Below are 21,146 nucleotides of genomic sequence, written 5' to 3' on the forward strand. Positions count from 1 at the left end.
AACATCAAACAAATGCCTCAAATTAGAATATCATCCCCAATCTCTTCACCTAGTTCCTGTCCAGTAACTTGAGAACTGTTACAAAACAATAAATAAAAATGATAATTAGTTTCTAACAAAAAAATAAAAAATACAAAACCTATAATGAATAAATAAAACAATTTAAGAAATTTGGACCTGAGAAATTAGGAGGAGAGTTACTCAAGATGTATAAAGCGTCACGCCACTCCTGTGGTGTCTTCTTGGAGGCCATGGCTCGGCCAATGGTGACCAAAGCCAGTGGAAGACCGTCACACCTGGCTGCAACCTCCTGAGCCACCTTAGCTATGTCCGGATGGCTCTTCACCGTCTCTTCTCCAGCATTCTTTTTAAACAAGTCCCAAGCTCGTTCCCAAGCCAATTTCTCCACTTTGATCTTCGTCTGTGCACTCATCTCCTTACAAACTTCTTCGCTACACGTCGTGAACACAACCTTGGACCGGTTCTGCGTATCCGGTGGTGGAACTCCAGCTTTCACTGTACAAAGAAAAACCAATAACTTGTGTTACAAGTAATACAAACACTCACACTCTTGCACCGCAAGGCATCGATTTAATTAACCCCTTACCGAGATCAACTTTCTCCCAAACATCATCAAGAAACAATGCGAAACGTCTCTTACTCAAGATCTCAAAAATCTTGGCAGCTTTCTCTTCCTCGGTCTTACTCATCCAAGTCCTATCCAAAAACCCAATCTTCTCCCTAATCGTGTCTTGAATCTTCTCAAGATTCAGATTCTTGGACACAAACACCCACAAAACAAAATCAAACCCATTAGCCTTCTGTTGAAGCAACCTGTTATTAACTTGAGTCAAAACCGTCGTCTTCCCAACACCTTCCACACCGTATACTCCAATAATGCCAGTGTTCTCCATCGTCAAACACCTCCAAACCAAACCCGAAACCGCCTCTAACCCTACAGTCTGCTCATCATCATCCTTTACTGTCAATCCGCCGCCGCCTCCTCCACCAATGCCTCCAACTTTTTCAGCAACAACTTCAAACATTCCTCTACTCTTAATTTCTTGAACTTCTTTCAGCTTCTTGCAAATCTTCTTCTCCATCTTGTGGCTTGAAGATATCAAACCATGGCTCGAAGACGAGGAAGACATCAAGAAATACTCTTCTGCTTCTTTAATAACCGTGTCAGCTTGTCTAAGCCATGCTTGGACTGTGTCTAGCCGCTTCATCTGTTGCTGCTCCTCGCAGATCTTGACCCTTTTCATCACGTTGTTCCCAAGATCTTTGAGTTCTTCGGTTGCGATCTTTAGTTTCTTCACATTATCGTTAATCTTCCCAACGTAGATGCATCTAACCAAACTCTTGAAATCTTTCCCCATCTTTTAACTTTTCCCCAGAGTAGATTCTTGAAAATGTGTTTGTGTGTATATATTTATATGAATGTGTTTTATTAGTCTAAACATGGACTGACTTGCACGTTGTGATCTTTGCTAATGTCTAGTGACGGTTGTTGGAGAATTTAAGGCTAATTAACTTACATAAAAACGTTGTTTAAATAGATTTTATTCGGCGTGTGAGTATTATATTTTATGAAAGTGATTAATACATGTTCCGATGAAACTCTGCACTACTTCGCCAATTAGCAATCAAATAACAGAAAATACTTTTTTTGTGTATATTATCGTATGAGTCGGATTTTTTCAGAATTCTCTCCTTTTTATTAGTAATATATTCAAGATTATCATTTAAAAATGTTTATTCTGTTGGTTGGTCACCCTTTGTGGTTATCATGTCAAGTTCTTTGTTTATGCCAAAGTAAACTATGGAAGTACGATATTTGTGTTATCATTTTGCAAATAATTAAATATCAGCAATATGTAACTAAAAGTCTGTCTGAATCTGACCAGACTTGTGTGTTCCTCTTTTATAGATATCTCTGTCGGGGACAAAGATGGACATAGAAATATTGCAAAACAAGACTCGGCATATAACAATTTTTTAGCTAAAAGAAACTTGATGAAATTTTGATGTATAAAATCAATCCAGCATATTTCAACCCAATAAGAAATATTCTACAACTTAACGACATTAAAAAACAAAAACAAAAACAAAAAAAATAAAACACATAGGTTTTTTTTTTTAATCGTCAAAGCACATTAGTTTTATCATTTGGTTTAGCGATAATATTTTGTATATTCAAATAAAAAGCAACCGAATATTGATAAAATATCATTGAATATCTGACATTGTCTCCAAATTTTTATTTTATAAATTTTGTTCTTAATACAAAGTTACAAACCATGTGTGACAGTGTGAGTATCTTACAAAACACATTTGAAAAGTGGTGTCCTAGCCAAAACCGTCTTTTAGCATATGCAAGTGGAGTAATCGAATCATCTTGACATTAACGTTGCAACATAAACATTGGGCCTCTGAAATAATTAGGCCTATGAAATAATTGGGCTCATTTATAATTTTCTATGGGCTCAGTGTATATTAAGTTATTAACTGATTTTACGTTTTGAAAATTGCATTTTGTGATTTGTTTCAAAGTGGAAAGCACATTAATGGCGATTAGAACATTCTCTTCTCTCATACGCGCTCTTCATCAAACCCCTAAAGCTCAGACATTTCGTTTCTTCTCTACACTTTCACACGATCCTCCATCGCCAGATCTTGTAAACGAAATCTCCCGCGTTCTGAGCGATCACCGGAACCCTAAGGACGACCTCGAACACACTCTTGGCGTTTACTCTCCACGGGTTTCGTCGAATCTGGTCGAACAAGTGTTGAAGCGCTGCAAAAATCTCGGTTTTCCTGCTCACAGATTCTTTCTATGGGCAAGACGAATCCCAGATTTCGAACACAGCTTGGAAAGTTATCACATTTTGGTGGAGATTCTGGGTAGTAGCAAGCAATTCGCTTTGCTCTGGGATTTTTTAATCGAAGCCAGAGAGTATAACTACTTTGAGATCAGCTCTAAAGTCTTTTGGATTGTGTTTAGAGCTTATAGTAGAGCTAATCTACCTGGCGAAGCAAGTCGAGCGTTTAACCGAATGATTGAGTTTGGGATTAAGCCTTGCGTTGATGATCTTGACCAGCTTTTGCATTCTCTTTGCGATAGAAAACATGTAAATCACGCGCAGGATTTTTTCGACAGAGCCAAAGCCGGGATCGCACCGAGCGCGAAGACGTATAGCATTTTGGTTCGAGGCTGGGCTAGAATCCGAGACGCTTCAGGTGCACGCAAGGTGTTCGACGAAATGCTCGAGACGAATTGCCCTGTAGATTTGCTTGCTTACAACGCTTCATTAGACGCTTTGTGCAAATCCGGTGATGTTGATGGAGCTTATAAGATGTTTCAAGAAATGGGTAATCTTGGACTTGAACCAGACGCATATAGTTACGCGATATTCATCCACGCGTATTGCGACGCGGACGACGTTCACTCGGCTTATAAGGTTCTTGATCGGATGCAAAGGTACGAACTTGTACCAAACGTGTACACATACAACCATATCATCAAAACACTCTGCAAGAAGGAGAGAGTTGATGATGCTTACTTACTGTTAGATGAGATGATTCAGAGAGGGGCTAATCCTGATACTTGGACTTACAATTCGATAATGGCTTACCACTGCGATCACTGCGAAGTGAATCGTGCAACGAAGCTGATCTCTAGAATGGATAGAACCAAGTGTTTACCTGATAGACACACTTACAACATGGTTCTCAAGTTGCTGATAAGGATAGGGAGATTTGACCGTGTGACGGAGATGTGGGAAGGAATGAGTGAGAGAGAGTTTTATCCGACGGTTGCTACTTACACAGTGATGATTCATGGGTTGGTGAGGAAGAAAGGGAAGATAGAGGAAGCTTGTAGGTACTTTGAGATGATGATTGATGATGGGATTCCACCGTATTCGACAACGGTTGAGATGTTGAGGAATCGGTTAGTCGGTTGGGGACAAATGGATGTTGTGGATGTTTTGGCCGGGAAGATGGAGAGGAGTAGTTCTTGTTCGGTTAGAGAAATGGCGGTTGAGATGAGAGGGAAGAGGAGGAGAGTGGGACGTAAGAGTGAAGAAAGCGAAGATGATGATGATGATATTGAGCTTGATATGAGAGAAAACATATGAAGAAAAGAACATTTTAGAGTTAGTTATATGACTTCAAGATTTGGATGGGCTCAAAGAGTAGCTTGATTTCTCAATGACCACAAAAAATAATTGGATTCACCATCGCTTGGATATTGAGTGAAGAAAGCGAAGATGATGATGATATTGAGCTTGATATGAGAGAAAACATATGAAGAAAAAAACATTTTAGAGTTAGTTATATGAATTCAAGATTTGGATGGGCTCAAGAGTAGCTTGATTTTTCAATGACCACAATAAAACTGCAACATAATCACGACGTGAAGAAGAATCACATTAAGAAGAAACATAGCGACGAGGAAACTTGTCCAAAGACATGAGGCTCTCCTTGTGATTTAGGAAACAATAGAGATCTTTGACTTTGAGTTTGGTATGTTTGTCTCCAAACCCTCCATATTCGACCCTCCTTGTACTGTTTCTCTTTGGATCATAATATAAAACACTAATTGATTCAATACTTTACTACAAAAAAACAGCAGGTATTCCTACAAAAAATATCATCAAAAAATGGTAGGAAACCGGCATTTCTTACCAATTTTCGACGAAAAATTTCGGTATGTTATATGCCATTGGAAATTATAAATGGTCAGAAAATGGTAGAAAATTTCCTACGAAACTTTTGGTCGGAAAATTTCATCGAAAAAATTGGTTAGAATATCGTAGGATATTTGCTATTACTTTCCTTCTATTTTCCTACGAAAAAATTCAGCTGTTTTCCTACAAACATTTTCCTACCATATTCCTACCAAATTTCTACTAGATATATAAAAACAGTTTTAATTCAATTAATTTCAAAATTAAATAATTTTAATTATTAAATAAATTATAAAAATTAAATCTAAATTAATCAGCCCAAAACTAATTAGAAATTAATTTTAACTAAATATGGAACTTCTAAATTCTAAATTATATTAATTCACTTAGTATTTTTTTCTAATTAAGGTATGTCACTATTTATAGAGTCTGTTCAGTGTGTTTTTCACTTTGGTTTGTCGATGTGGGATTTTTTCCATTTCTTGTTTTGACTGATTTTGGTAGGAAATTGATAAGATATTTAAATAATAAAATATTTGCTTCGTAAAAAATTGATAGGTAATTTTCTACATATTCTGTTTGTAGAAAAGTGGTCAGAAATTTTCGGCGAATTTCCTACCATTATCACAGTAAAATTTTTTTACCGATTTCCTACCATTTTCTGATCAGATTTCCTACGAATATTTTTTTGGTTGAATATTGGTAAGCAAATTTTGACCGTTTTTCAACGATTTTTATCATAGAAAATTTCCTATCAATTTCCTACCATTTCTATTTTTTGTCATAAATTTGTAGGAAAATGGTAAAAAACATTTCTACCAAAATTTTCGTAGGAAAATTCATAGGAATTCAGCATATTTTCTTGTATATTTTCTTGTAGTGCTTGCTGCTACATAAACGAACTCGCCAGTCTCATGAGCAACACCACACAAAGACATTGGAACTTGCCAAACAGGGTCATGTAGAGCAAATCTTGGAAATGGCAAAAGAAAGTCTCGAGGCGACCATTCTTGTTTCTTTCCACCCTCAAAAACCCAAAATCTTATACTAGATGATAAGTCGGAGCAAAACCATGCTAATTTTCCTTGGTATTCGAAAATAAGATTGCCAAGTGTAGGATCCTCTGGTATTGATATTGTGTTGAAATTTTCGTACCTCACATCAAACCTCATCAGGACTCTTTTCTTATCTTTACTTCTCCTTTCTTCACCTTGAAAATGTATCTTAGCTCGATAATACACATGCCCATTGATACATATACCTTTTCGTCTAATGGAAAAATGTGAAGGGCTGTTTTGGGTCTCTCTCCATGATTCTTCTCGAGGTCCCAATGTAAGAACAAGAGGGACTTGGTGTCTATCCCGTGAGATGCACAATAATTTAAACTTATCATCGACCGGATCGTATCCTAAACAGTAATATTTATAGTCGAACATGGGTTCAGGTAAGGTAACATGCTGTCCCGTGGTAGGATTCCAAACTAAGATCCCATAAGACATTCCTAAAACCATCAAGCCGTGGACCGACTCGGACCACTCTTGTTGATACTCGAAGTTGGAGAAATTCATCTTACGACAGTCCACATGATGAGAACAAGACTTGTCTGGATATTGGGGTAGTGAGACAAAGATAGACTTGTCTCTTGCTCCTACCCTTAAACACAGCCGCCGATGAGTTGAAGCCTGAGTGACAAAGGAGCTGATGAAATATGGACGAGTGGTGATGAACGACCATAGCTTCGAGACGCAACGGAACCTCGCAGCGGATTTAGCAGGCAGTCTCAAGAGTATATCCTGAATCAGATCAAGAGGAATGGTCAACTCTAAAAACTTATCATCATCACTACTCTCACTTTCTTTAGATTCTATTCCTCTCTCCCTATCTTCGTTTTCTTCTTCTTCTTCTTCTTCTCGTCTCTCCATCGCAGACCAGCGTAAACAACAAAGAAAGCAATGAGATTGAGAGATATATGTACCTCTTATTTTGTCTAGGGTTTCTTCCTTCTCATTAACTTTGTTCTAGGGTTTCTTCTCATTAACTTGTGTTACAAACTTTATTAAAAACACATTTATATAAACCCTAAAAACCCGGAAAAAGATGCTTAAAACCTTTTAAATGAAGAAGAAGGTTCGGTAAAAAAAAAATTCTTCTTTTTACCCGGAGAAAAGTTTTCTGATGAAACAGAGTCTGCCACCGACGATGAAAGTGTGAAGCTTTATAGATCTGATGATTCATATGCAAGCTCCGATCTGAAGTTGAATCTCACAACCCATCAAATGATTGCATCTCCGGTGAAACCACTGTTCGTCTTTGTCTTAACTTTCTCTCTTCTCCTCGTTGTTATTCTTCTATCTCCGTCTCCCCATTTCCTCCAGATTCAGGTTCCTTCGGGTTCGTCGGTGTAAGTGATTTGTCTCTGTAGTTTTCAATTACTGATTCGATTTTGGGTTCACGAAGAATCGCACCACACAGGATATTGAGAGATGTTTGAGACGAATCATTCGGTTAAACATTGATCGTTATGTTCTCTGCTTCAGGGGTTCTGATATATGGAGTGTCAAGAGGATAATGGAATGGAGGCCTTGCAAATGGTGGTTGCAAGGACATCTTACTCGTATGCATTCTCTTCTTAGCAGTCTCCTAAGTTTTTGAGTTGAAGATCTCACTCTAGTTTTTTTTTTTTTCAATTGAAAGATACTGTAATGGATGTATTCTGATTTGCGGTTATAGTACTTGGGATGAAGCAGATGGGATGTAAATTGGTAGTTAATTGTAGACATTTTTATTGACACTTGCCATTTATTCTTTTAAAAAATTGGATTTTTATCTAAAAAGAGTAAAACTTTTTACTCATCTGAACTTTGTGATCGGTCTTCATTGCAGTTATAGTACTTGGAAGCAGATTTGATGTAAATCGGTAGTTAATTGTAGACATTTTTGTTGACATGGGCCATTAAAGCTTGGATTTGGTCTGAAAAGAGTAACAATTGCTAGTTGGGTAGAGTGTAGATTGATTGTAGTGAATTTACTTCTCTGAACTTTGTGATCGGTCTTCATTGCAGACAACTGCTTTGGTTTTTTGTTCAAATCCTGCAGCTCTACCAGCTAAAACTAATGGATACATCCGTGTTGATTGCTATGGCGGCCTGAATCAGATGAGACGCGATGTAAGTTTGAGAAAAGCAAGAGAATCTGACATGTCGTGAAAGATTGTTTTTAACCCATGAAGTCTTCAACTTGCATTGTTTATGCCTTGGGAAACAAATCATGTGATGATGTGATGCTGCTTGCAGTTGTGTGATGGAGTTGGAATTGCCCGTTTGTTGAATGCCACACTTGTTCTGCCAAAGTTTGAGGTAGCTGCATACTGGAACGAGTCAAGGTACTCTTGCTTTCTCTTGAGATCAAAGCTTATACAGCAATTTCAATTGTGTTTCGTATTAAGGAAGAGAAATAATATCAGTGATATTCTTGGTGTAGTGGATTTGCAGATGTGTTTGATGTAGACTACTTTATTCAAAAGATGAGTGGTTTTATCGAAGTTGTAAAAGAACTGCCAAAAGATATTGCATCAAAAGAACCATTCAGAGTAGACTGTAGCAAAAGGAAAGGTCAATTCGATTACATTGAAAGTGTTCTTCCATCATTGTTGGAACATCATTACATTTCTTTTACACCAGCAATGAGCCAACGCAGGGACAGGTGCCTTTCTAATTAGTCTCTATTGTCTTAGTCGGTAATTGCTATTTCTGGACATTTTCAAGTTTCTTACACTTTCTACTATTATACAATGCATTTCCAGGTATCCCCAGTATGCTTTTGCCACTCTATGTCAAGCCTGTTATTCAGCTTTACGCCTTAATAGTTCCTTGGAGAAGAAGGCCGTCGAGCTTTTCGATGCTATTCCCAAACCCTTCTTGTCGCTTCACCTCAGATTTGAACCAGACATGGTAGCGTACAGCCAATGTGAATACCCAAACCTCTCTCCTTCATCTATCGCTGCCGTTGAAGCTGCTCGTGTTGACAGGAAGCCATGGACAGGAGAACTAGCTCAGATTTGGAGAAAGCGAGGCAAATGCCCTCTGACTCCTAATGAAACAGTTTTGATGCTTCAGTCACTTAACATTCCAACAAGCACAAACATATACTTAGCAGCTGGAGACGGTCTAATGGAGATGGAAGGATTCACATCCGTGTATACAAATGTATTCACAAAGTCTGCTTTACTTAACCAAGAGGATTTCACCAGAATGCATGGAAACACAAAAGCTGCATTGGATTATCATGTGTCCATCAACAGTGACGCGTATGTGGCTACTTACTTTGGAAACATGGATAAAATAGTTGCAGCTATGCGAACATATAAACGGATGCATAATACTCTGTTCCTGAGCAGAAAAGCATTTGCAGAACTCACTTCTCAGGGGCTTGAAGGCGCGGAGTTGAAGAAAGCTCTTTGGGAAGTTCATAAAAACGATTTTTCCATCGGAAGAGGTTTTGCTTTGCCCGATTGCTTCTGTGAATTTGAGCTGTAATGCTGATTTTTTTCTTACCTCATTCTTGAGTTCACACACATTTGTAACAACAACAACTTGTTCATGTACCACTTTGAGAGTTGATGAGACGCTCCTGTTTGCAAATACAAGAAAGTAGTACACATTCTGAGATCATTTTTTTTTCTCTTCATTCAGCAGCAAACCCTATCTCTATCTGCTGAGATTCTACAGGTATCATGTTCTTTGGTGTCTGCATTTTCAGCCATTGCATGCAAAATTGTTGAAGCCTCAGAGATCACTGCTTGAGGTAAGTGTCGCTCTAAAACACGCGAATATCTAACAGCTATCTCAAGGCCCTTCTTGTCCAGATTGCAGAAGTCTGTGTTCTTCCATTGATTTGAGTTCCCAACCACACAAAAGCCATGTAAAATAGCAGCAAATGAAACAGGATCAGGAGAGAAACCTTTCTTCACCATCCTATCCTGAAACCTGCAAGCAGTCTTCACCATTCCATGTACAGAGAGACAAACGAGGACAGAATTGTAAGCAGCACCATGGTCCGACCACCCATCTGATTTCATTTTATAGAAAAACTCAAAAAACAGAGAACTTTGTCTCTCATTAAATCCATTTGGTTCAGCAAGAACTTCTCCAGATGTTTTCTTCACAAATCCCTCAAGTAGACAATTGAAGGTAACTTCATTTGGGACACATTTGTTTCTCAACATTAGCTCCCAGTAGTAAACTGCTTTCCCAAGGGTGCTCCCATCTTTAGCAAAACTTCTTATGAGTGTTGTGTAGGTGATAACGTTAGGCACAAGGCCAAATGATTGCATCTCGTTGAAAGTCTCTTCAGCCATTTTGAAATCCCCTTGGCAACAAAATCCATTAACAAGGGATGAGTAAGTTACCACGTTTGGCTTACATTTACTCTTACCCATGTCTCGGAAAATCTTAATGGCGGTTGTCATATCCTGTTGCTTTACATACCCATCGATGATTGTGGAATAAGTGAACTCATCTGGTACAAGATTTTCTTCAGTCATCCTATTCATGCACAACAATGCCTCAGTCAACATTCCAGATCTGCAAAACCCTTTTATCATAGCATTGTGGTGCACGGCATCAACATTCCAGATCTGCAAAACTGAGAGAGTGGAAACCTTCCTTGCCTCATCAAAATTACCACTTCTGATGAATCCATCTATGAGCGTGGTATACACATAAGCATCTGGTGAAATATTCCGGTCTAACATCTCCAAAAAGAGTTGTTTGGCAAGTAAAAATCTACCGCTCTTACACAATCCACTCATCAACATATTGTAGATGGCGGCATCCGGTGAAACTCCTCTATCTATCATTTTAACTTTCATCTTAACTGCATCATCCATATGGCCTGAAACAACAAGACCATTAATAAGAATTCCATATGTAACTATATCTGGTTTGCATCCTCTTTCAACCATCTGTAGAAGCAACTTAGAAGCAATATCATACTCTTTGCTTTTGCAATAGGCTTGTATTAAAGGGGCATAGCTTATATTGCTCGGAGTTAACCCTTTCTTTGATGCTTCATCCAAAAGCCCAACAGCATCTTCTTTTTTCCCTTCTTTACAAAAACGATTAATCAAAATGTTATATGTTGCTATATCAGGCTTGCAACCATTAGCCATTATCCATCGTATACTCTCAGCTGGTTCAACCTTCGAACCGTGCCTATACTTAGCATCCATGATGTTGTTCAGGAACCGAACACTGACTATTAAACCCCTTTCTTTCACTTCCCTCAAAAGCCGATCACTCGCCGCGAAATCCCCCTTCTTGCAGAAACCGTTTATCATTGTTCCAAAAGTTTCCAAAGTTGGCATAAATCCCTTTGATTTCAACTCCTTGAAAACTACATTCGCATTTTCAATGTCGCCTCGCTTGCAGTATCCACCAATGATTGTGTTGTAAAACACAATATTCGGAACACAACCTTTCCCCCATCGATCTTCAATAAGCTTTCTACCTTCTTCTACCTTCCCTTCACTACACATACCCTTGAGCAGTATACAAGTACTGTAATTATCGACACAACCACCTCTCTCACACATTTCGTCATACATCTTCCGTGCATCTTCAAGTCTCCTACTTTTGACAAGTAAACTCAACAACGAGTTACAAGCAATAACATCAGGCACAGAACCGTACGATTCAACCACATAATTATAAATCTCCACGGATTTACTCAAAACCCCTGATTCAGCATACGCGTGAAGAACGTGGCTCAATGCTTCATGAGTAACCTTCACATTTTCTTTTCTGAGATTTCCCAACGCATCTTCAATCTCATCGAAGATCCTATGCCTCGCTAAGAGCTTCAGAAACGAAGAACAAGCAAACCCATTTGAAAAGAGCTCCTCTTTTCTCTGACTCGACAGCCAATCGTAAAGCTTAACCCCGATTTCCACATCCTGGATTCGATCGAAAACGTAAGGAGAAATGTCGACGAGGCGGACTTCATCATCATCGAGCAATTCAGACCAGTTTTGCTGGGTTTTGAGGATGTTGACGGTGTCGCTAACTTGTTTCCTGATTTTGGGAGTTATTGGGAGATGAGATGGAGGAGGATTGGTAAGCGGTTTGATGCGAGAGAGAAGGGTTTTAGACATTACAAAAGACGACTGTGAAGTGTGAGTGGTTTAATCGTCAACGTCGTTGATTCATCAAGGAAAGAAATTCAAGTTAACTTATTCTCACATAGGTCCTCATATTGTATTCATCACTTACTATCTACCCTTAACATTAGCTTTGATTCAGATTAACCCGAAACTTAGAATGTTGATGAATTTTGTTTCTTTAGTTTGATTTAATTCTATTTCTTTTGATTCTTCTTTGATGGGAAAGGAAAGCAAGGCCGTTAAGAAGAAAGCAAATCTCAATTGTACGGTAATCTAGTCTCCACGATTTAAAATTAGCTTCTGATTCTAGTGTATATAATAAAGTTTAAACTCTAAAAGTGGTCGAAACCACAAAATGACCAGTCTTTTAATTTTTTTTTCCCATTGAAATAACAAGACCAAAAGGATGATAAAACAAGGGTTTGCAGAGTCCATTCCTTTCCAAGAGACTCAATCCTTGGATGTTATAACGAGTAAGCCCAATGCACCTATGAGAATATACTGCAAGAAGAAGATAAGATGCAAATGTCACGGTCACAGAACCCAAAAGAGACTAAAAATATCTTTTTGGATTGGATCATGGAGTGAGAATGTATTACCTTGATGATTGGCTTTTCTGTCATAATTATAGTCACCCATCCAACATAAGGCAAGAAGCTGAAACAGACAAAAGGTAAACACTTCATAAGTAACTAAACCATTTGGTTTAAAACTATATAGGGCCATAGGGGGGATTGAGAGCTTACCCGACAGCACGGCCCATTATATGATGTCGATGAAGCCATTGCTGTCCTTCAGCATATAGAAGTCTATCATCTCCATAGTTATTGTCACCTGAAAACATATAAAAGAAAAAATTGAAATGTAAATGCATGCCGAAGAATACCGCCATGAAATCAATAAAACCAGTACCTTTAGTCAAAACATCGACTTCTCCAGTATTTTCCCTTTCATGAACCTATAATGTGTCAAGCCCCAAGAATCAGGTATGTTTACATCAAGCTTTTACAATATAAGTACCAAGAGATGATAATGGCAGAGTCTAGAAAAACGTTACCTTAATGACACGATGAACAATGGGAATATCACGACCCTGAGGAGAAGCAAAAAGACCGATTAGGAGAATGACCAACAAAACAAAGAGAGAGAACAAATGAGATTAAAAAAAAAATGAGAAACTCACATCAACATTGAAAACAACAATTTCTCCTGCTCGAATCGGGTCCTTACTCATGTGCAAGAACAGTATATCCCCCTACAAGAAATCACGTTCAATACACTATGATTCCAAGTTTGAGCAAAGCCGCTGCAAAATGTAATGGATCTCAGAAAACTAAGTCCAGTTACCCTCTTAAAACCGGGTTCCATGCTTCCAGATAGAACAACCACCACGGGAGATTCGCTTCCGGTGACGCACATCAAAGCTTTCCATATGATCAAAGCAGACGTGACAATCATCCCTATCAAACAACAGCACAGAGAACAATTCTTCATTAACTATTGAGACAATTCTGTCATAAGACTCATAATGAAAACAAATAATCCAACCACCAATAAATCATCAGGTGCTACACTTGTTAGCTCAGAACAAAGGAAAGTCGCAGACTTTAACAATAAAATTCGCACTCACGATGTAACACTAGCATCATTTTCGGAATCAGAGCTAAATTTTCAGGAAAGCGATCTTATGAAACACAATCGAGCTCACCAATTCCAACAACCAAAGGGTCTTTAATTTCCTGGGAAGATTTCAACTTTACTAAGTGGAGCGGCAATGTTCGTAAATTAGTGAACCCTAGCTACCAACTGATCAGTTTACGGAAACAGAAATCCAAATCGGACATAAATCGGTAAAAACATATTAGATGTAATGAAGAACTAACCAAGACTGATGGCCTGAGTGAGAAGCTGACGGATCTGAATAGATTTGATAGAATCTACGGTGTCTCCGATCCAACCCATCTTTGAGCTTCGATTTTTTCCAGAGTCTCACCGAAATAATTCAGATCGCAGAGACGAACGTTTGTTTCAACTTTCAAGCGAAGCAGTGGAGAAGACCAATGCTTTAAGGCACGAGTTCTCCAAGACCAAGAGCGTTTGTCTCAAAATCGGAGAACCGGTTTACAAACTAAGATCCGGTTCAAATCCTACAGTGGCTACAATTTGGTGACGTGGTTTGAATCTTTGAGTGGCTACATTTTGATGACGTGTCACGTATTTTACCCCTAACATCGACTTTTATTTACGAAAGCACCACTATTCGAGGAAATAAATCAAAGGCAAGCCAAAAATTTTTAGTGGCTCTCCGGAGAAGCTTGAGATGGCAATCCTTATTCCGGCGAGTTTCGAGCGATTAACCGTTCCGTCGCGTGCGCAAGTTAGACTGAGAGTCTCTGCTTCTGCTAATTCACGCACTTTGCGTCGCGATTCTGTCGACTGGGTCAAGGAAACTTCGAGCTTTTTCGAAGAAGACAAGAGGCCGATCATGTTGTTCGACGGTAATCACGTTTATTTAATCTCTAATTTCATTTTAAAAGTTACTCCATTTATCAAAACCCACTAAATAATATATATTGTTTAGATTTCCGTTTAGCCTTTGTCAATTTCTGTATCTTACATAGTAATTTTTGTTTTTTTTTTTTCTGATGAATCTTATGACTCTTTAGGTGTCTGCAATCTCTGTAATGGAGGTGTGAAGTTTGTCCGAGACCATGATAAAAACAGGTCAGTGTTGATCTGAGTGATCAATGTTGTTTAAGAACTTTAGTTTTTTTTCTCACTGCAAGATCAATCAAGAACTGAAATGGAAGTGGGAATAAAAATATGAAATTGTTTTCAGGAGCATAAGGTTTGAAGCATTACAGAGCGAAGAGGGCAAGAAACTGTTAATGCGATCAGGAAGAGCTCCTGATGATATATCGAGTGTCGTACTTGTGGAGAAGGATAGGTAGCACATTTGTGTTTCAATGTGAACTGAAAAAGAACTTCATTAGCCATCACAGTATTTCGCTTTATTTTGATGTGATTTTCTTCAGGTCTTACATCAAATCAGAAGCGGTTTTGAAGATCATGAAATACATTGACTTGCCATTTCCACAAATTGCGTTCTTTTTGCAGTTTGCGCCTCTGTAAGTTCTCACTTACAGGTTTGAATAATAACGCAAAGAAACGCCTCGTGTGAGTGATCTTTGTGAGTGATCTTATGGACAATTTTGTTTTTGGTATTTTGCAGGTTTGTGAGGGATTTTGTGTATGAAAATGTTGCAAACAACCGTTATGCAATGTTTGGTCGGTCTGATTCATGTGAGATCTAAGAATACATCGTTGATTGTGATGCTACTTTTGCCACCAAAAAAAAAAATCTAGATATGAGAAAAATGTTTCCTACAGATTAATGTATATGCTTTTATACAGATGTATAGTTACAACAGCCTTTGAACAACTGATACATGTGTAATACTTTTTCGAATCATGTGCGCTCCGATGATGGTATTTGTATCCAATATGGAAAAATGTTGGGATCGTGTGAAAGTAGTCTTTTACAGAGAATGTGTCAGTGGTGCATGCTGCTAATTGAAATCTCTGAATGGCACGCTCTTTACGGTATGTTCTCTGAGAAGCTTAGTATATCCCGCAATGAATCTGCAGAGATTTCAAAAACGAAATGTTTAGCATTTACTGGCAAGGGGAAAGTGTTTTTACAACTATCAGAACAACTTTTGGATATTGTTTGTGTTGATGGAGAAGCTTAGGAAATCCCACTTTCTTCCTAACGACATCCAACAATTTACATCTAGTCTCGAAAATCAAGTGTTAAAGCTGTTTCTGAGCAATGGTTCATTGAGTCTTTGGTGAACTTACCCTGCAAGAAGGATGACTAGGGATGTAAACCTGAAGATGTGTTGATAACACTTGTGTTTTGGTTTCTTGTGTTTCATGTCATAACCAGGAGGAATGTACTTTGGGTTCACGTATCCGTACTGCGGACGGAGAAGAAGGACAAAGCCGAGGAAAAAACCGGCTAAGAATCCTCCACAATGAGCAGAATTATCCACACGCGGTAAGAAACCGACGCTTAGGTTCAGTGCAATGATCAAGATTAATGTCATAAGTGCGGTACACTGCCAAAAAAGAAAAGATACATCAGCTTTATATAATGAATCGTACAGTCTTCTCATTAAATCTGAAGTTGAAGCTGATTATTGTTTACCTTGTTTTCATAGATTGTCCAGTTTGTGATTAGCTCTGAGAGCATTGCACCGAGTAACCCAAACAAAGCCCCCGATGCTCCTACTGATACACGTTCTCCTTGGGAATCTGTCAAGCAAGACATCAGGCTTCCACCGAGCCCGGAGATCACATACAAAGCTCCGATTCTCACTGTTAAAATCAGATAAAATCAAATTCAGGAGTCAGGATCTTGACCACGGGAAAAAACAGAGTGGTTTTGAAAAGGGTCTTACAGAATCCGAATTCTTGTTCAAGACGCATTCCGATACAGAGGAGGCTGATCATGTTAGCCATCAAGTGAAGAAGCCCACCGTGAAGCCATATGCAAGAGATGAGACGCCATTTCTCACCTTCCTGCACAAGTCTCCTTTCGAGAGCTCCGAGTTTCCTCAGCCTAAATCATCATCCATCAAGATTCATCATCCATCAAGAAATCAATTTTGGAATCAAGAAATCTGTTTCTTACGTGGGAATGGAAGGACCGAGAAGCATATTCTCCTTAAGCGGTTGAAACGAAAGCCTTCCAAGAACATCAAACAAGAGACACTCGTCTGATCTCGCGGGACAATCGTTCACGTACATTGTGGTGGCGAATATGATGAAGTTAGCTGCCAAAATGAGAGGCACGAGCCATGCGTACCATGGCACGGGAACGGGAGGGCGAAACTGCGGTCGCGATGGTGGTGGTGGTAATGGTGGTGCGTTTTCGATGTCCGGTGGAATCGGCGGTCTCTTCCCCATTTCTGGAAAAGAGTATAACGCGCGTTTGGCTCGTTGGCTTTTTTGGGTTTGAGGTTTCAGAATCAGATTGGATTTTCCGCTGATTTGGGGAAAATGTGAAGACGAGAGAGAGATTCGGACTAACTTGTGGCCAAAGTAAGGGTTTTTTTAGGTCCTTTCTCTCTCTTTTTAATTACATTAGGCAGTTATGGTCGGTAAATTTGTTTGGTCTTATACCAGACGGATTCAAATCAAACCAGCTTGGAGAAGAATAGAATAATTAACCGAAATGAGTCAAACTAACTTTACTTTATTAAAAAAAATCAATATACCGGTTAATATACTTTTTTTAAACGATTTAAAATCAGTAAAAAATTTAAAAGCATTTCGAGAGAGACATTAGTATCATCGTTTATTGGTAATCTCCGTGATTTGGACACGTATTAGTCATCAATGTCTTAACCTTACAGTGCGTGGTTTTTGGAGTTGAATCGTTACAGTTCGTTACGTCTAATGGATTTTTTGTATTACTTACTAATTTAATTATTATTTTTTGTAGATCTCGTTTAGAATTTGCTTCATCTTCTATTAATATCACAGAAAATATTCAGCAGCTCCACAGACAAAGTAGCTCTCATTCAAAGAGCTTCCTTCTCGGATCAAATCCTGAATTCTTCTAAACGAGCTTCTCCTATCTCTTTGAATTTCTGAGAATTTCGCAGGTGATATGTTTCTCAATACATTTTTTTTTCTCAATACATTTCATTTTCTTGTTCTTCCTCTTCTCTGCAAATCTCATCCTTTTTGAAGGTTTTCGTGGGGATCACGAATCGTCTGGTTTCTTATTTTGGGACGAGATCGTCTGATTTCTTCTTTTCTTGTTGTGAGAACTCTAACCAAAGCTTTTATGAGTTTCCCAAACTTACACCAAAGCTTTTAGCTTCGTTATTTATTTGTGATCTCACTGTTTCGCTTTGCTTTTCGTCCATAATGTGGAATTTGATTACCCTCTTAACTGTTTCTTTGATCCGATTTTGTTTTGATCGAGATCAGTTACGGTTTATAGTCTTAGATCAGGATTGTCTCTGTTTCTTCAGAGTTTGAGTATTGATTGGTTTAGTTTCTGGGGTAGTTTGAATGTAATTTGTGACAATTGTTTTCTTTTTTTCTCTGATCTTGAAGCCTATTGTGTAATATCCAGCTTTGTTTCATTACTAATGTATGAGGAAACAAATATACTACTTTTCCAATGGGTTACGATTGTTATGATGTTTGCAGGTCAAAAAAAAAAAAATGGAAGAGTTTATGTTACACGGAAGATTACACGCTACAATCTATGAAGTTGATCGTCTACATGTTGAAGGAGGCAGATCAGGCTTCTTAGGACAGGTATAATCTTTTGTCTCTCATTTCTAAGTTTTCTAGATTCACTAAAATCATTTTTTGTTTCCATCAATCTCTCTCTTGAGTGTTCTGTTTTGAATATTTTCAGATTCTAGCAAATGTGGAAGAAACAATCGGTGTTGGCAAAGGAGAAACTCAGCTCTACGCAACAATCGATCTAGAGAAAGCGAGAGTTGGAAGAACCAGGAAGATAACAAAAGAACCAAAGAACCCAAAGTGGTATGAATCTTTCCACATTTACTGTGGTCACATGGCTAAACATGTTATCTTCACTGTCAAAGACGATAATCCCATTGGCGCAACGTTGATCGGAAGAGCTTATGTTCCAGTTGAGGATATTTTCCATGGAGAGGAAGTTGATAGATGGGTTGAGATTCTAGATACCGAGAGAAAACCCATTAATGGAGGATCAAAGATCCATGTGAAGCTTCAGTATTTCGGTGTTGAGAAAGATCGAAACTGGAACCGAGGTATCAAAAGCGCTAAATTTCCAGGTGTTCCTTACACGTTCTTCTCTCAGAGAAGAGGCTGCAAAGTTTCTCTGTATCAAGATGCTCACATTCCGGAAAACTTTGTCCCGAGAATTCCTCTCGCTGGAGGGAAAAACTATGAGCCAAATCGATGTTGGGAAGATATTTTGGATGCCATTACTAATGCTAAACACTTGATTTACATTACTGGTTGGTCTGTTTACACTGAGATCTCTTTGGTGAGGGACTCGAGGAGGCCTAAACATGGAGGAGATGTGACCATTGGTGAGATACTCAAGAAGAAAGCGAGTGAAGGTGTTAAGGTTATTTTGCTTGTTTGGGACGATAGAACATCGGTTGATTTGCTGAAAAAAGATGGACTTATGGCTACTCATGATGAAGAAACTGAGAATTTCTTCAGAGGAACCGACGTGAACTGTGTCTTGTGTCCTCGTAACCCTGATGATGGTGGAAGCATAATTCAAAACCTGCAAGTCTCAACTATGTTCACTCATCACCAAAAGATTGTTGTTGTAGACAGCGAAATGCCGAGTTCAGGAGGATCAAGATCAAGGTCAAGAAGAATCGTGAGCTTCGTTGGTGGTCTTGATCTTTGTGATGGAAGATACGACACTCCATTTCACTCCTTGTTCAGGACATTGGATACTGCGCATCACGATGATTTCCACCAACCGAATTTCACTGGCGCAGCGATAACCAAAGGCGGTCCTAGAGAGCCATGGCATGACATTCACTGTCGTCTTGAAGGACCTATTGCTTGGGATGTTTTGTATAACTTTGAACAGAGATGGAACAGACAAGGCGGTAAAGATATTTTGGTTAAGATGAGAGATCTCGATGACATTATCATCCCTCCTTCTCCAGTTTTGTTCTCAGAGGATCGTGACTCGTGGAATGTTCAGTTGTTTAGATCAATCGATGGTGGAGCAGCTGCTGCATTTCCTGAATCTCCTGAAGCTGCAGCTGATGCAGGTCTTGTGAGTGGAAAAGATAATATAATTGATAGGAGTATTCAAGATGCGTACATTCACGCGATAAGACGAGCCAAAGATTTCATCTATATCGAAAACCAGTACTTCCTAGGAAGCTCTTTCGCTTGGAGTGCGGATGGAATCAAACCTGAGGAAATCAATGCTCTGCATTTGATTCCAAAGGAGCTCTCTTTGAAGATTGTTAGCAAGATCAAAGCAGGAGAGAGGTTTAAAGTTTATGTTGTTGTTCCAATGTGGCCTGAAGGGATTCCTGAGAGTGGATCAGTTCAAGCTATATTGGATTGGCAGAGAAGAACAATGGAGATGATGTACAAAGATGTTATCGAGGCACTTAGAGAAAAGGGTCTCGAGGAAGAGGATCCTAGAGATTATCTAACATTCTTCTGCCTCGGAAACCGAGAGGTCAAGAAAGATGGAGAGTATGTGCCTTCAGAGAAACCTGAACCGGACACAGACTATATCCGAGCACAAGAAGCACGCCGCTTCATGATCTATGTTCACACTAAAATGATGATTGGTGAGTCAGTGTGTGTGTGTTTTTAACAATTTCATATAATTTCTTCTATATGATAACTAAATGACTCAACCTCTTATTTCGTAGTTGATGATGAGTATATAATAATCGGATCAGCAAATATCAACCAGAGATCAATGGATGGTGCAAGAGACTCAGAGATAGCAATGGGAGGCTATCAACCGTATCATCTCTCAACAAGACAACCAGCTCGAGGGCAAATCCATGGATTCCGCATGTCGTTATGGTATGAACATTTAGGAATGCTCGACGAAACTTTCCTCAATCCATCAAGCCAAGAATGTATCAAGAAAGTTAACCGTGTTGCTGATATGTATTGGGATCTTTACTCGAGCGAGTCACTCGAACATGATCTTCCTGGTCATCTACTTCGCTACCCGATCGGTGTTTCTAGTCAAGGAGACATCACTGAGCTTCCTGGATTCGAGTTCTTTCCAGACACAAAAGCTCGTATCCTCGGTGCTAAATCCGACTACATGCCTCCAATTCTTACAACTTAAGAGCTCTGTGGCAGTATCTATAGGTAATAATAAATAACACTCTCCTTTTTTCTTCTGCTGCAACAGCTTTAGTAATAAGGCCATTAGCTTCATCCTCTTTACTAACTAATAAGTTCGATACTGTGAGGTTTTGGCCGCTATGTTTTTTTTTAGTTTTTTCATTCGGACACTAAAGATGTGGAGAGAATGTAATAGTCTCGACCCTTTTGATACTTCTTTTGTTGCTAATTACTATTCAACTTGTGAACTTTTCTAATATCTCTTTTTGAAAAGTTTGTTTTGTTAAAATCAGTGTTTATGTTTAGTGTTTGATTGAATGTTTAGTCGCCGTTTGATCCATCCGTCTTGTTTGAATCTAAATATATGGCCCAAATTCATATTTTAGCAGTTTAGACTACGATTGTTCTTTATAATGATTGTTTAG

At 38.7% G+C, this 21,146-nt stretch overlaps 9 protein-coding genes across 14 annotated transcripts; 4 read left to right on the forward strand and 5 right to left on the reverse strand.

Moving 5' to 3' along the window:
- Positions 1-49: 49 nt before the first annotated feature.
- On the reverse strand, positions 50-1,379 carry LOC18011295 (probable disease resistance protein At1g52660). Its single transcript, XM_006392833.2, has 3 exons — positions 608-1,379; positions 178-516; positions 50-75 (listed from the first exon to the last, which is right to left on the reverse strand). Exons 1-3 carry the CDS (start codon positions 1,377-1,379, stop codon positions 50-52), a joined length of 1,137 nt encoding a protein of 378 aa, XP_006392895.1.
- A 1,188-nt stretch (positions 1,380-2,567) lies between these two features.
- LOC18010785 (pentatricopeptide repeat-containing protein At1g52640, mitochondrial) lies at positions 2,568-4,411 on the forward strand. Its single transcript, XM_006392834.2, has one exon. The coding sequence runs from the start codon at positions 2,568-2,570 to the stop codon at positions 4,137-4,139; it is 1,572 nt and encodes a 523-aa protein (XP_006392896.1). The 3' UTR covers positions 4,140-4,411.
- A 1,451-nt stretch (positions 4,412-5,862) lies between these two features.
- LOC112082813 (putative F-box protein At4g21240) lies at positions 5,863-6,613 on the reverse strand. The gene is made up of 2 exons (XM_024150335.1): positions 6,200-6,613; positions 5,863-6,099 (listed from the first exon to the last, which is right to left on the reverse strand). The coding sequence occupies exons 1-2, from the start codon at positions 6,611-6,613 to the stop codon at positions 5,863-5,865; spliced, it is 651 nt and encodes a 216-aa protein (XP_024006103.1).
- Positions 6,614-6,854: 241 nt separating this feature from the next.
- On the forward strand, positions 6,855-9,328 carry LOC18011186 (O-fucosyltransferase 13). 3 transcript variants are annotated; one of them, XM_006392836.2, is made up of 6 exons: positions 6,855-7,092; positions 7,229-7,305; positions 7,788-7,858; positions 7,985-8,073; positions 8,172-8,393; positions 8,494-9,328. In XM_006392836.2, exons 1-6 carry the CDS (start codon positions 6,968-6,970, stop codon positions 9,224-9,226), a joined length of 1,317 nt encoding a protein of 438 aa, XP_006392898.1. In that variant the 5' UTR covers positions 6,855-6,967; the 3' UTR covers positions 9,227-9,328. The 3 variants fall into 3 exon arrangements, with proteins under 3 accessions (XP_006392898.1, XP_024006044.1, XP_024006045.1); XM_024150276.1 differs by having other exon boundaries at positions 7,074-7,092; positions 7,754-7,858; XM_024150277.1 differs by lacking the exon at positions 6,855-7,092 and having other exon boundaries at positions 7,273-7,343; positions 7,754-7,858.
- LOC18011187 (pentatricopeptide repeat-containing protein At1g52620) lies at positions 9,273-11,841 on the reverse strand. The gene has a single exon (XM_006392837.2). It carries the CDS (start codon positions 11,839-11,841, stop codon positions 9,379-9,381), a length of 2,463 nt encoding a protein of 820 aa, XP_006392899.1. The 3' UTR covers positions 9,273-9,378.
- Positions 11,842-12,114: 273 nt separating this feature from the next.
- On the reverse strand, positions 12,115-13,964 carry LOC18011092 (signal peptidase complex catalytic subunit SEC11C). Its single transcript, XM_006392838.2, has 8 exons — positions 13,734-13,964; positions 13,198-13,310; positions 13,034-13,105; positions 12,908-12,943; positions 12,763-12,808; positions 12,597-12,684; positions 12,450-12,507; positions 12,115-12,351 (listed from the first exon to the last, which is right to left on the reverse strand). The coding sequence occupies exons 1-8, from the start codon at positions 13,810-13,812 to the stop codon at positions 12,301-12,303; spliced, it is 543 nt and encodes a 180-aa protein (XP_006392900.1). The 5' UTR covers positions 13,813-13,964; the 3' UTR covers positions 12,115-12,300.
- Positions 13,965-14,123: 159 nt separating this feature from the next.
- Positions 14,124-15,429, forward strand: LOC18011178 (DCC family protein At1g52590, chloroplastic). Its single transcript, XM_006392840.2, has 5 exons — positions 14,124-14,348; positions 14,517-14,574; positions 14,690-14,797; positions 14,886-14,978; positions 15,083-15,429. The coding sequence occupies exons 1-5, from the start codon at positions 14,171-14,173 to the stop codon at positions 15,162-15,164; spliced, it is 519 nt and encodes a 172-aa protein (XP_006392902.1). The 5' UTR covers positions 14,124-14,170; the 3' UTR covers positions 15,165-15,429.
- Positions 15,415-16,851, reverse strand: LOC18011097 (RHOMBOID-like protein 5). The gene is made up of 5 exons (XM_006392839.2): positions 16,547-16,851; positions 16,314-16,474; positions 16,061-16,230; positions 15,712-15,971; positions 15,415-15,492 (listed from the first exon to the last, which is right to left on the reverse strand). The coding sequence occupies exons 1-5, from the start codon at positions 16,819-16,821 to the stop codon at positions 15,420-15,422; spliced, it is 939 nt and encodes a 312-aa protein (XP_006392901.1). The 5' UTR covers positions 16,822-16,851; the 3' UTR covers positions 15,415-15,419.
- On the forward strand, positions 16,750-20,914 carry LOC18011179 (phospholipase D alpha 2). Of its 4 annotated transcripts, none has more exons than XM_024150275.1 (5): positions 16,750-16,956; positions 17,415-17,522; positions 18,079-18,189; positions 18,293-20,204; positions 20,289-20,914. In XM_024150275.1, exons 3-5 carry the CDS (start codon positions 18,094-18,096, stop codon positions 20,720-20,722), a joined length of 2,442 nt encoding a protein of 813 aa, XP_024006043.1. In that variant the 5' UTR covers positions 16,750-16,956; positions 17,415-17,522; positions 18,079-18,093; the 3' UTR covers positions 20,723-20,914. The 4 variants fall into 4 exon arrangements, with proteins under 4 accessions (XP_024006043.1, XP_024006042.1, XP_006392903.1 ...); XM_024150274.1 differs by having other exon boundaries at positions 16,752-16,956; positions 17,401-17,522; XM_024150273.1 differs by having other exon boundaries at positions 16,857-16,956; positions 17,360-17,522.
- Positions 20,915-21,146: the final 232 nt, after the last annotated feature.

Source organism: Eutrema salsugineum, unplaced genomic scaffold, assembly GCF_000478725.1.
Source record: "Eutrema salsugineum unplaced genomic scaffold, Eutsalg1_0 scaffold_7, whole genome shotgun sequence".
Classification (NCBI taxonomy): domain Eukaryota; kingdom Viridiplantae; phylum Streptophyta; class Magnoliopsida; order Brassicales; family Brassicaceae; genus Eutrema; species Eutrema salsugineum.